This window comes from Cyprinus carpio, chromosome B7 (assembly GCF_018340385.1).
Source record: "Cyprinus carpio isolate SPL01 chromosome B7, ASM1834038v1, whole genome shotgun sequence".
NCBI classification, from domain to species: Eukaryota; Metazoa; Chordata; class Actinopteri; order Cypriniformes; family Cyprinidae; genus Cyprinus; species Cyprinus carpio.
In genome coordinates this window covers 15,716,742-15,730,200 of record NC_056603.1, presented here as the reverse complement: position 1 = coordinate 15,730,200, position 13,459 = coordinate 15,716,742, and the positions used below count along the sequence as shown (strand labels likewise).

Here is a 13,459-nt window from a genome sequence, read left to right as displayed (position 1 = left end):
CTTTGTTTACATTTTCGCGTCACTCTGTTCGAACTATCTGCGTCACCGCGTGCGCGTAGGTCATTTGCTTACCTTTAAATATATCTAGACATGAATATTATTATTTAGCTACCAATGCAGGTATGTTATTTATATTTAATTAATACTCAGTGGTAGTTGATTATATGCAAGAGCCACTTTTAAAAAGTGTCTACACTGTCTCATTTTATATTTCAGAGCACTCATAAAGATATAGTAACTCAAATGTTTATAGTAATTCAAAAAGTTTTTATTCATTAGGTAGCATACATATTTTTATACTTAAATATATAACCTAATAAATAAATAATATTTACTAGACAGCGGATAACCTTAACAACTGGTTATCTGATTTAATATTAACTAACTGGGCTATCCAAAACATTTGTTGGTAAATGGACACATGAGTTTGAGCTAATATTTGGACAAGAATCCATTTCCTCATGAAAGCAAACGTGCCAATACGTCTGTACTGTATGAGAAATATCTGACACAAAACTCATACCTAAAGACTCTCCCATACATTCTTGATCATAACCGCAGGAACACACCCGGTCAAACTTCTCACTAAGGCAGGGCAGAGTCACTACAAAAGAAACAATCCAACTGCAACAACAGCTGATTATCCTTCCACTAGGCCATGCTATTTATAGCCACCTACAGTCTGTAGTCTGGCTGACAGATGATGGTTGACCTTATACTGTAAAATACCTCCTTTTCTGTATGTGGAAATATGTGTATAAACAAGGTCAGTTGCATCTTTCTGCAAATAAAATGTCTTCAACAATTCAGTAATTATATCTTTTGAAATATTTTTTATAATTAATATTTTTTATTTATATTTCACAACTATAACAGAGGGAAAACATTTACTTTTTGGTGAGTGAAGGAAATGGCAAACAAACTAAAGTGATTAATAATGACATTATGTAGGGTCCAGTTCAAACAGCAGGTGGGGATATTTCCAGACTGTATTCTGGAAATAAACTCAAAAAAGCCATGCAAAAGTAAATGTGTTTTATTACTAATGTCATTGTAGAAATATTCTCAGTAAGCCATTGTTAAATTATGGATCATTCCCCTTGTAAACATGTCCAAAAATTGAGGTTTACAGAGAAAAATTGTTCAAGTGTTCAGCTGGTCATGCAAGTTAATTACAGGCAATCAGTTCAGTGTAAAACAAAGCTGACGTTTTAAGACAAAGAACCGCTCATGTGAGTGTACATCACTGTAAACATTTTTTAAAAGTGCTCTTGCCTATACATAACAGTGCAGAAAAAATCAGAGTGCACCTCTAAGGTCATTCCGTGCAGGCAGCAGTTAATATGGAAGGTCTTGATGTTTGTTCTTGTTTGTGTGTGTACCAGGGTGAATATAAATGACACAGCTGAGGGTTTCAATCTATCAGCTCCATCACTTATGACCGCCTTTGGCTGCAGTGAGAATGAGCCATCTCAACCATGACATTACAATAATGCTTACACTGCGCCAAACTGGACTTGCCCTGTCTCCTCATGCCATCCATAAATTTCATCCTGGTATAAGAGGCACTGCTCAAAGTCACACTACATATGTCAGTGTACCACAAGACAAGGACTGTATTAGTGGCAAAGAGGCAACAGTAAAATACATTACATCTAGTGTATTCACTATTAATAAATTAATTGTCATCATAAGATCAGTGCGTGTGTGTTGCATTTTAAAATAACCTGTAAACATCACTTCATGTTCAGAATTTTTGATTTTTCAAAGAAATCTCATACGGATAAACATGATTTTGTTTTGAAAAGACATTTTCCTGGTCCTAGAGCATTTGTATAAAAATGAGTTGTTACAAAATATATGAAGCAGCACAAATGTTTTTTATGTTGATGATCAAATCAGCATATTAGAATGATTTATGAAAGATCATGTGACACTGAAGCCTGTCATCACAGAAATAAATAACGTATTGAAATAGGTTCAAAGAAAACCAATATTTTAAATTGTAATAATATTTCACAATATTACAGTTTTTACTGTAGTACAGTTTTTTTGTTTTTTTTTAATTACAAAATAAAAATTTAAATCTTACAAAATCTTCGAAATGAATGTTGTTGCAGGACCAACAGGAATGTTGATCCAGGAACATATCCGACTTGGTAAAATCATGGTTACCATATCATATGAACTGGCTGGGATAAAAGCATGGATTAATGGGAATGTTGTGAACCATTTCCCTTGAACAAAACAGGAATTATTCCTTGTATCCCTGATTTACACTCTGTTTTTACACTCTGTTCTCGCCAAGAACAGCCATTTGACTCCAGTTGTGTATCTACATCAAACACTTGAGAGCTGTATAAATATTTTAGCACAGAATCCCTTTGGAGTTGGGGGAACTTTTGTCGGCAAGCCTTTTGTTGGTTTGATGCAACATTTCCCCCTAAGGATGACTTAAACTCAAACAGAAGAGACATTGACGAAACAATGGCAAAAGATGCTTGTGGCTGCAGTAATATTTGCTACAAAGGCAGCTGCTGTGGGTTTATTTCTGTTTATTTTCTGACAAATCATTTCATTTCTTTTACTGATCTTAATAATAAAGCATCCAGCTTCAAGCATTTCTCTCACTATGGTAATACATAATTAATAGGCTAGATTATTTCGAAGGAAGACATTGGCATTGATTCTAAGACCCCTAAAACATTTACATTTTCATGTAAAAATGAAACAAAAAATGACATCTGCAAAGGGCACTTTGATATGGTGTCAGCAGTTTTACACAGCCTGTGCCTTGGCTTTGACTGACACTTCTTAGAGGCGGTCGAGTGGATTTGGGAATAGCATCCTGACAGAACTGTAACCCTGCACACCAGCACCGTAGTGGGACCTGACCGCGTTCCGTGTTGTGGCCCTAGTCCGTCTGAATAAAATGCCATATGCCTCCAACAGAGCACAGCACATGTCCGGCTAATAAGCTTGTTTGAATTAGGGGCTTTCTGTAATACCACTTAAGAGGTCTTCCGTCTACTCTTTTGTGTCCCTCGCAGTCGCACACCTTTAGTAATGGGGCGCACTCCTGCGCAGCTCTGCAGTATTGTACTGCTGATGGTTTCCTCACCACTGCCAGCAGCTCACAATGCTGCAAGGTGACTCGGTGTTACTTTTCTCTCTTAGGAGAGGTTCATACAGAGGCAACTGCAGTTAAATCGCTGCATGCAGAATAAAATGATCTGCAACAGGAAACTCTCAATACGTCGTCTTCCTCTCTCGTATTATAGCTGCAAATGCGTGCTAAACAGTGTCAGTGCGTCATATGACATCATGTACACATTCACGGTGAAAGCACTATAGGAGCTACAGTTTGTGGAAAGTGTATGTTATTTCATTTCACAGTTTAAAATACCACATCTCAGTGATGTGACCTCTATTAGTACTAAATGACTTTTAATGAAACTGAAAACGAGTCACGGTGCCGACCGCCAGAGCTTTTCAGAAACTGCTTAAAGCGATGATTTAAAGGCTTTTTGTATAAAAGCCAGACTTCATTAATTGAACAATGATACAAATCAAGTTTTTAAATGATATAAAAGGTGTCGGTTATGAAAGGACGACTAAAAACATCCTTAACCAGGACATATTTTCACATATTTAATTAATGTCCATTTGCTTTGCTTATTAAAAAACATACCCTGTACACCAGGTGACTATTTTTAATAGACCCTTTTCTACATCGATTAATGCAGACAATACAAATTTTGCCATTTTACACTTTTGGAATATTTTTATTTCCATTAGAACACATTTCAAAAGGAGAGTGAGCACTGACCTCTAGTGGACGAGCTCCTTAGCGCCGTCACTTATTCAGTGTATCAACATGCAGCACCTTACAAAGAATCGAGTTTTCCCTCTCTAGTCTTTCTCTGTATGAAGAGTTACCAGTCTTAATCTAATTGAATAATTTCCTTATATACTAATGACACACACCTAGTGAGCTAGTAAACTTTTATAAACTTACTGAGCCATGAATATATTCCTCAAAACAGTAGCATCTCATGATCCAGTACAGGTGCGCAAACATTTGATTTATTCTTCTTTTTTTTTACAAATAATGGCATATAGTTATTTTTAATCTGGGTGCCAGCTAAACATGTATTTAGATCTCTGGCCATTCATTGAAATTAATGTCCATGAGACAATACCTAATATATCAACATGCCTCTTTTTTTCCATTTTGAGCAATACTTCCAACTCATTTATTCTCAATGTTCTTACACTGTCAATAACACAAAATGATACTGCCCACACACTACAAAATGCTGGCCACAAAACTTATTTTAATATCTATAAAATTATCATTTAAACAGAAAAAATAAATGCTCAAAAGATTCACAAATCTTTCCAACTGCATCAACCATAAAATAACTTTGTTTGAAAAGAGCAAAGTGAATATTCAGTTATGATGGATTCTGAATGAGACGTCTACGTGACAATACACACATGTAACCGTTGTATTCTACTAAAAAAAAAAAATGTAACTGCAGCAGTTCTATACCCAACTGGAGTACAGCAAATCAGTCTGACAGAAATAACAAACACATGAATTGATCAAGATATTTTATTTGTCCAAAAACTGCAAATTTATGCCACCAATGCAGAAGCTGTGGAGGATTCGCTGTGGATGAAAACAAACAAATAAATCCGATAAATTCAGGAAAAACACATTTTTGAAAGACAAAGTAGTTTTCTGTGTGAAGGGGACTGGCAGTGCTGGCACAATAAAGCCAAACTGCTAATTTACCTCCAAGGTTTATCTAGCACATCAGAAATATCTCAGTTCTTACAAGGGAAGAATGGGACAATGAAATGTGCACTACATATTAGCCAAAGAATTTCTTGTAATGTCAAAAAAAAAAAAAAAAAAAAAAAAAAAAAAAAAAAGGTCAAACACTCACTACTTCCAGTTGGGGGCAAGTACTCTCTTGGTCTTGTAGTAGCGGGCAAGCCTGTGGATTCTGCTCTCAACCAGAATCAGGCGGAACTTAGCATCCTTGTCCTGCAAGACCACAAGTGACAAAGATGAGACAAAACAGCTGAAACACATTGGACTAATTTTTCCATGATTCTTCAAAAATGATCATCTGCACTGTAAAGATGCAGGTAATATGAATGTCTGTTTTATTACCTTTCTGTTCCTTTCCAAGTGCTTCCTCACAGCGACAGCCTTCTTGATGAGGTGGTAGAGATCCTCAGGCAGGTCAGGGGCCAGACCTTTGGACTTCAGGATCCTGAGGATCTTGTTGCCAGTGACAAAACGCACCTGAGCAACACCATGGGAATCCCTCAGAATCACACCTAATGAGAAAACGGCAGGTGATATTAGTTACACAATGACATTGTGCAGACAGACACAACACAGACATCTAATACACAAATATGAAAACACAAGATAGAAAAAAAAGGATGTATAAGCATCTATAAGCATTGAGCCTATAGATAAACATCAAATTAACACAGAAGCATTCTCTTCTACTGGAAAGCAGCTTACAAATGTCAAATGTGCGTCCGCTGTAACCATTTTACTCATTACATTTATTCATATTAGTAGATTGTTTCCTTTAATGTTCTTAATTGATTTCAAACTTGTCTTCGCATGATCACGGTGTTCTAAAATGCGCTAGAACAATCTTGAGAAATTATTGTTATACAACGGACCTGACTGCACTTGGTAAGAGTCCTTTGATATCAATAAGAACTTACCGATCTGTGAGGGAGTCAGACCCTTCTTGGCCAGTTTGAAGATTTGCTCTTTAACATCATCGGATGTCAGCTTGAGCCACTAAAATACAAAACAACTGACTATTTTAACAGCCTTAACCATTTAGATTTGCATTATCGTTCCACACAATTCTGAATCAGTGGACTTACTGTGGGGACACTTCGTCTATAGGGCAGCGCCGACTGGGACAAACCCTTGCTAAAAAAATAAAGCATTTAACAGTTAAATACATTGTCCATAATGAAACCGTAAATTACAACTTATACAAAAACTCCCTTTACCTTCCGTAAGCCACAGTGTAAACATGTTAACTGATAACAGGACATATATATAAAGCATAGATAAGTGAACAAAATGGTATCTTAAATCTAAAGTGAACTTGAAATTAGAGTTTGACTATTTAATGCTCTGATGAATGCATAAAAACAATTTAGGAGGTGGTCTGATAAGCCCTAACTAACCGCCGAGCACATCTGACACACAAACGTTAAAATAAGCGACATTCTACCAGAACAATCAGACCGCAGATAAACGGTCAATGTGAACTGAATCAGTGAGTAAAGATCCTTCACGTGCCCGTCCCGCAGCGCCTCAGTCTACATGTGCTGCCCTCGCGCTAGACAGGGGAAGAGAACGTGGGACTAACTGTACTCTCAAAACCTCTTCTCTAGCTCCAGTGGAAATACATATTCCAGACTCAGCATATGTCATAAAGAGTTAACAGTATTTTGGGTTGGTAGTGTGGCCTATAGAGTGTGTTTTTAGCGTAAAATAGACGTTTACCCAGGAGCGTGCATACGACCCATGATGGCGGTTTTGCGAGCGAGGAAAGAGAAAGACCGAGCCGAGGCCGAGAGGAAGTGAAGTCTGGAGGCGGAAGTGATGTCAAATATCACTTCCTGTCTGTTGATTTCAGGGTCTTTTAAGTCTTTTTCCTTTGCTTTTCATTTTCTTTTTTCCACCTCTTCTTTCAGACTTTAGTTTAGTATGTTAAATCTGATTTTATTATATTATTGTTTTTTTTTTCAGTTATTTTTTCCTATTTGTTTTCTGCCGTCTATTTCTGTCATCGATAAATGCAGACAAGTTCGTCATTACATTTTACATAAAATAAATTTAAATGACATATTTTTTTCAATTCAGAAATTATATTTTATACTAAGTCTCTTCTCTCTCTAATTGCGAATAAACATTTTGGGTTTGATCTAGAACGGTTCTTTGCCATAAAATCCTATTGTAATTCTGTCCATTGTGTGATGTAATGGGTTCATGTTTTTATTGTCTTTTTTGCATTTTTCAACATTTATTTTATTACTGTCATCCTGTTATACGTGTTGTGCTCTCATACAGTCTATGGTTGTGCTTTGTCGTTTAATAAAAAATAAATAAATACATTATTCTTTAAATGTCCACCGGCTGGTGGCGCTATAAGAAAAGCCCACCTGCTGTAAGAAATAGAATAAGCGCATAGAACAGTAGCAGCTACAGATTTATGAAATGGCCGGAGCTTAGCCGCCCTGATAAATAATAATTCTCAGATTTATAACTCTTCACTGTGTACTTTTAAGATTATTATCTATTTAAAGCTTCTTATTGTCATCATATGAGTTTTAATTATTATCCAAACATCTATTATTATAATTATCCCAACACGTACGCATAGTTATCACCTGTTAACCGTTACATTTTTCAGCGCTGGTCAGGATGGACCAATCACAGGCGTATATGATGAATAAATAATGTTTTTAAAATATTTTTTATAGAGATTACTCGGAAAATATTCTGTTCGTATGAAATGTACTAACCATTATAAGCAACAATTTTTAATCTATCATACTTCAAGTGAACAAATGTTTTAAAAGAAAAGATTATATTACCTGAACGCGATTGAGCGAGGATTCGCTTTCTGAGCCACCACGCGCCACCTTCAGGAAGCCTTCTATATGCGTCATAAGGAACAATATCACTAAATCCCAATATGCAATTCAAGCGCTGTAAATGATCTACGTGGACGAGCCCTCTGTCTACTCCTGCTGCTCTGTTCTGTTAGCTGAGCTCGCTAGCTGTTCTGAATCCGTCTCTGTAAAGTCATCATCATCAGTCCAAGATAGCGGACAGTCAGGAAGCCGGCGGTAATGAACGGAAGCAGAAAACAACCGAGATAGCTCGATAAAAACCAATCTGACACCGTAAGTGCTATTAATTAATTGAGAATTGCCTTAACCCAAATACATCATCGACAATTCAACTTTTCACTAATAAAATGTCCAGCGAGTTCGCTATAACGTCTGGCATAGACTTCACTGTCAAATAAAATCTAACGAAATTAGCCTCTATGTATCGAGATCAGCTACACTTTCGAAACACATTTCTGTAATGCAGTATGGCTTGCCATACAAAACCATGTATATTTTGAGCGTCACTTTAATATAATGACCCGCTTACTGCCTGTTAATGTTGTTTATCCTTAGTAACTTAACGGGTTTATTGGAGAGCTGATCTGCCACTCATTAGCTAGCTGTGTCTCAAGCCCTACTGAGCTGCCTACCTAGACCCCTATTCGAATTGTGAAGAAGAAAATAGTTCGATTCGAATCTTCAGATTCACATGGGATTCCCAAAAATGGTAGTCTGCTCACTAGGGTTTGCGACATAACCAGTCTGTATCGCTATTTAATATGATAGAGCTGTCATCTCCGTCTTATGTTTCGTCTATACGTGTGCTGATTTTTCCAGATGTCCTATTTAAAGGGGCTGCTCACTAGCTGCCTTGTGTTGGCGAGTGTGATGTCCTGGGCCAAGGCAGTGCCAATAAGCATAGATAAAACTAAGGTGAAGCTCCCAGAGGAAACAGTCAAAGAGCCTCCCCAGAGTGTGGTAAGATTTTTGATCAGCTAATTGCAAGTTATAGTAACTAGTCTTGTAATTTGAGGATGCATATTAAATATGTATGGTTATATCTGTGTGGCAATAAGCTCACAATTCTGAAAGCATTTACAAAGAAAAAAAAGGCACACTGTTGTATTCAATGCATACACACATATTATTTATATTTGTAGGACACTGGACTACATTATGACCGCTATCTCAGGGAAGTTATCGATTTCCTTGAAAAAGATCAACATTTTAGAGAAAAGCTTCACAACACAGACATGGAAGATATAAAGGTAAGGAAACAGCATGGCTTTATTTGTGTTGTGTTGTAAAATACAAAGGTCACACAGAGCTAATCCGTTCATTCCTGCTGATTTCAGCAAGGGAAGTTGGCTAAAGAGCTTGACTTTGTCAGCCACCATGTGAGAACCAAGCTGGATGAACTAAAAAGGCAAGAGGTCAGCCGTCTGAGAACCCTGATCAAAGCCAAGCAAGATATTGAAGGAGGGAATGGTAAGAATGGATGTAAAAATAATTACAGTTGAATAAGAAGTCATTTCTCCTACGTAGGCATATTAATGAATGAACAGACCATAAACACAAAATGGGTCTTCAAAACATTCTCTGAACACTGTTCTCTCTCATGTTCATCAGATATTGCAGTAGATCACCAGGCATTACTCAAACAGTTTGAGTATCTGAACCACATGAACCCACACACATTTGAGGTTGAGGATCTGGACAGACTTATCAAATCGGTACGTCATTACTTACAGTTACCCAGCTTCTATCATATTTCATTTAATTCTGTGGCTGTTACTGAAAATGCTTGAATATTCCCTTAATTTGATACTTGATTTTGGTGCTTAAGATAATCCTTAAGGTCAAGAACGATCGATGTCCGATTTGAACATTTCTTAAATTTTCATGTTTTCTATAAAAGTGGGTCTGATATAACTCACTAAATATGGTCTGTACTGGTTAAAAATGTTTTTGAACTGCGTTCTACAAATACACTCTAAAGGATTTCTGGAGTCTTCCATATGCGCTTAAAAAGAACACCAATGTAATACTCTTTGTTTTAAATCCAAGAAAACATCTCATGGCCATTTTCCTTCTTTTCGCATTCATAAGATAACTGAAGATGAAAACATGTCAAGCTATTATATTTTAGTCATATTTATGATCTTGCAATATAGGCTACAAACGATCTGGAGAACTACGACAAGGAACGGCATGAAGAGTTTAAAAGGTACGAGATGATGAAAGAGCACGAGAGACGGGAGCACCTGAAGACACTTGATGAGGAGGGCAGGAGGAAAGAAGAGGAGCACTATGAGGAGATGAAGAAGAAACACGCTGATCACCCTAAAGTCAATCACCCCGTAAGTCGCTACGTATTTATTTATCTTAAAGGTGCTGTATGTAGGATTGACACCGAGTGGTTGAACTAGGTATTGCAGTCCAAATTCAAAATATAGGAAAGGGTTTTTTTCACCCGGCCCCTCCTCCTCAGACTTGACACAAGCAGGTTGCCAGATTGACTAAACCAACAGGAAGGAGAGCATTTGACGATGAATGAAATGAAATACGCTGTGTTTTCCACCAACTGGCAACCCAGGGTGCTGAAATACAATTGGGTAAACTGGCAGTGGGCGGGTTTCACAAACCAAAACAGAGACCCACATTCTGGCCCAGAACGCACATTTTCAAAGGAGAGTAACTGACTGTAGCATTGTTTTTCAGATAAACTTAAATATCTGCAAATATATGGTATTTTTATGTTTTAGTAGAGTCAAAAACTTACATACAGCACCTTTAATGTTTGTGATTTCATTGAGGATATGCTCAAGTTTTTCGGATGTTCTGTTATGTAGGGTAGCAAGGATCAGCTCAAAGAAGTGTGGGAAGAGGCTGATGGCCTGGACCCTGAAGATTTTGACCCCAAAACATTCTTCAACCTGCATGGTAAAATATTTTTTTCTAGCTTAGATGAATCCTGGATATGAGAATGTTAAAAATGACATGCTTAATATTACTCTTTTTTGTGTGTGTGTGTGTATTGCAGACACAAACGGAGATGGCTTCTTTGATGAGCAAGAGCTGGAAGCCCTGTTCACGAAAGAGGTATGCATTGTAATTATAACAGTTGCGTAATTCACCACAGAATAAACTTAAAACATATATAGTAATTGTAGTTATAACATGCTCTGCTATTATATAGCAGCAAATGAAATGGCTTCTATTGTGATTTTTTTTTTATTTTTTCTTTCAGCTGGAGAAGATCTATGATCCAACTAATGAAGAGGACGACATGGTTGAAATGGAGGAGGAGAGGCTGCGAATGAGAGAACATGTCATGAACGAGGTTAAATTATGAATTCTCTTTGTATGACCTTGAAACTTCAGGAAGACTGACAAATCCCTGGGGGACAAAAAACCAAAACATCTTTCTAAATCTGTAATCTCATGGCCTTTACAGGTTGACACTAATAAAGACAGACTGGTGTCCTTAGATGAGTTTCTGGTTGCCACAAAGAAAAAAGAGTTTCTTGAACCAGACAGCTGGGAAGTGAGTATGGTCACATGCTTAACAGATATTTAGACCATTGCTTAATACCCACTAATACATGCTTTAATTTTGGCCTAATTTATTGCCTAAAAGCTTAGTCCTTTAATTAATAAGGAACAACTTAATAATTATCTGTGATGACCCCAGACTCTAGAACAGAACCAGGAGTATACTGAAGAAGAGATGAGAGAGTTTGAGGAGCAGTTGGCCAGGCAGGAAGAAGACTTACATCAGAAAGCAGCTGACCTTCAGCAGCAGAGAGAGGATCTGGAGCGACAGCAGGAGCAGCTCAATGCTCAGAAAATGGAACTGCAGCAGGTGACTGAACTGATTTGTCTCATACCTGCTCATTGAGTAAAAAAGAAAAACAAGAAGAGTTGTTTAATACAAGTAAATGAAAAATAAAACTGTTCTGTGCGTCATCCTTATCAGGCTGTGGATCATATGGAGCGGTTAAAAACACAGAAGGTTCCGCCTCCACCTGAGATGCAACGTAAGTAATACTTTCACTTCACACATATAACCAGATACATGTGAATGTTACACTGGCTAGCTATTGTTACACTGGCTTTTAAAGGTGAGATCCACTGACATGTTATTCTAGGTTAACAGTATTGTGAAGACGGTTAAAGAAACGTTATATCAGTTATTGTATGCAGTGGGTTAACATGGTTTCCAGTGTCATGGCTACATGTTGTTAAAGCACAAAAAACATTAAAAATACCCACACCATTATTCCAAAACATACTTGAATTTCAACCATTTAAATTTAAAATGAAACATGTATTTTAATAGTGACATTAAACATTACATTTACATCTAACACTTTATTTTAAAAGCAACATTTTTGGCAAATATACTTTTAATGTTAAACAATTAAATGTAGCACATTTTCAATGTAACATTCTTGGCAAATGCACTAGAGTTTTAAACATTAAATTTAAGTGTAACCTGTTATTCTTGGCAATAATACAAAACACTTTTATAACAGTGGAAGGGAATGCTGTCCCGGAGTCACTAGGACATGACCAGCCTCCTGTGCCCCCTGAGCACCAGCCTCTGCCCCCAGGACACCAAGATATCCCTCAAGAACAACAACAACAACAGGATGCACCCCCAAATCAACAGGATCTAGGACAGGAACACCAAAATGTACCCCAAGAAAACCAGCCACTGCCTCCAGGACACAATAGCCCACCCCACGATTCTCCACAGATGCCCCTCGACCACAACAATGTGCCATAGAACGGTCATATGGTTTTTCCTGCGTGTTTGTGTGGGAAACTGACCTAGTACCAGAGACTTCAACAAACAGTACCTCCTGCCCAGTCAATGATTACCTGCGTTTGTGTGCTGCGGTTGTAACTAGAACTGAATCGGCTGGTTTTGTAAGCATAATACATTTAATGCAGACTTTGCTGTTTGATATAAGTGTTTGATTTCTTTTTGTTATTGAAAGTATCTTTTTCATATGTTGTGGATATTTTATTTTCCAGCACAGTGAATTGGATGCGTGTACGCTTTTGTTTTGCACATTTATTTTTCTGAAATTTTAATGGCCATAAAGAGCTACTTTAAACCTAGTTGTGTGGTATCAGAATACTGTTGAATTGTACTGGAAGTTTTTAATTGATAGGGCAACTCTGGAGTTTAAATGTTGCTTACAGTGGGAACTTTGAGAGTAACGTCAATAAAAAAAAATCTATTTGAAAAATGTTTTCTTTTATGAACAAAAAACAACACATGCAATTACTTCATTTCAAGTTCATTACAAATTAAGCTCGACTGAAGTAAAAATGAAGGTTACGGTGAGGAATATGCAATGATAATGAATGGGGACAATTTCTGGAGGATTTAAAAACAGAAATACGAAGCATTTACCAGTATTTTTAATTCTGTTCAATTTGTGTATAGAGTTGTAAAGATGTTTAAATAAGCATTTTTACATTTTTAATGTTTATGGTATTGTGTCATAATGGCGCCAATTAAAGTTTCAATTAAAATTGTAAACAACTTTACACAAAAAAGGGGTAGGATGCAGCCCCCCCCCCACTCCCACTAATTGCTTACATCCTCTGCCCATAATAATGAAACCGTTCTTGTGCTAATTACTTTTTTTTTTTTGAGTGTAACTTGTACTGAACGCAACACTAGCTTCACAAGTTTCCTGTTATGCTATACTTAACCAGTCAAAAAACATTGAAAAATCTAAAAATAAATAAATGAATAAAAACC

The 13,459-nt window shown here is 36.9% G+C and overlaps 2 protein-coding genes and 1 non-coding gene across 3 annotated transcripts; 1 reads left to right on the top strand and 2 right to left on the bottom strand.

Moving 5' to 3' along the window:
- Nucleotides 1-4,604: 4,604 nt before the first annotated feature.
- Nucleotides 4,605-6,708, bottom strand: rps13 (ribosomal protein S13). Its single transcript, XM_042727512.1, has 6 exons — nucleotides 6,563-6,708; nucleotides 5,929-5,977; nucleotides 5,761-5,839; nucleotides 5,186-5,355; nucleotides 4,956-5,056; nucleotides 4,605-4,675 (listed from the first exon to the last, which is right to left on the bottom strand). The coding sequence occupies exons 1-6, from the start codon at nucleotides 6,583-6,585 to the stop codon at nucleotides 4,642-4,644; spliced, it is 456 nt and encodes a 151-aa protein (XP_042583446.1). The 5' UTR covers nucleotides 6,586-6,708; the 3' UTR covers nucleotides 4,605-4,641.
- Nucleotides 4,746-4,874, bottom strand: LOC122138109. Its single transcript, XR_006155321.1, has one exon. It is a non-coding gene; the product is annotated as a small nucleolar RNA SNORA19 (small nucleolar RNA).
- Nucleotides 6,709-7,796: 1,088 nt separating the features above from the next.
- On the top strand, nucleotides 7,797-12,938 carry nucb2a (nucleobindin 2a). The gene is made up of 13 exons (XM_019108032.2): nucleotides 7,797-7,968; nucleotides 8,515-8,655; nucleotides 8,838-8,945; nucleotides 9,033-9,165; nucleotides 9,307-9,410; nucleotides 9,852-10,037; nucleotides 10,530-10,620; nucleotides 10,721-10,779; nucleotides 10,928-11,020; nucleotides 11,135-11,224; nucleotides 11,372-11,542; nucleotides 11,657-11,717; nucleotides 12,216-12,938. Exons 2-13 carry the CDS (start codon nucleotides 8,515-8,517, stop codon nucleotides 12,467-12,469), a joined length of 1,491 nt encoding a protein of 496 aa, XP_018963577.1. The 5' UTR covers nucleotides 7,797-7,968; the 3' UTR covers nucleotides 12,470-12,938.
- The last annotated feature ends 521 nt before the right edge of the window (nucleotides 12,939-13,459 follow it).

Bases quoted from the DNA above. Each gene is read 5' to 3' on its own strand.
- rps13 (XM_042727512.1), bottom strand. From the start codon at position 6,585: ATGGGTCGTATGCACGCTCCTGG. The intron at 5,356-5,760 runs GTAAGTTCTTAT...TTTTCTCATTAG, and splicing joins TCTGACTCCCTCACAGATCG to GTGTGATTCTGAGGGATTCC. The intron at 4,676-4,955 runs GTGAGTGTTTGA...TTTCATCCACAG, and splicing joins CTTGCCCCCAACTGGAAGTA to CGAATCCTCCACAGCTTCTG.
- nucb2a (XM_019108032.2), top strand. From the start codon at position 8,515: ATGTCCTATTTAAAGGGGCTGCTCACTAGCTGCCTTGTGTTGGCGAGT. The intron at 9,166-9,306 runs GTAAGAATGGAT...CATGTTCATCAG, and splicing joins AGATATTGAAGGAGGGAATG to ATATTGCAGTAGATCACCAG. The intron at 11,021-11,134 runs GTTAAATTATGA...TGGCCTTTACAG, and splicing joins GAGAACATGTCATGAACGAG to GTTGACACTAATAAAGACAG.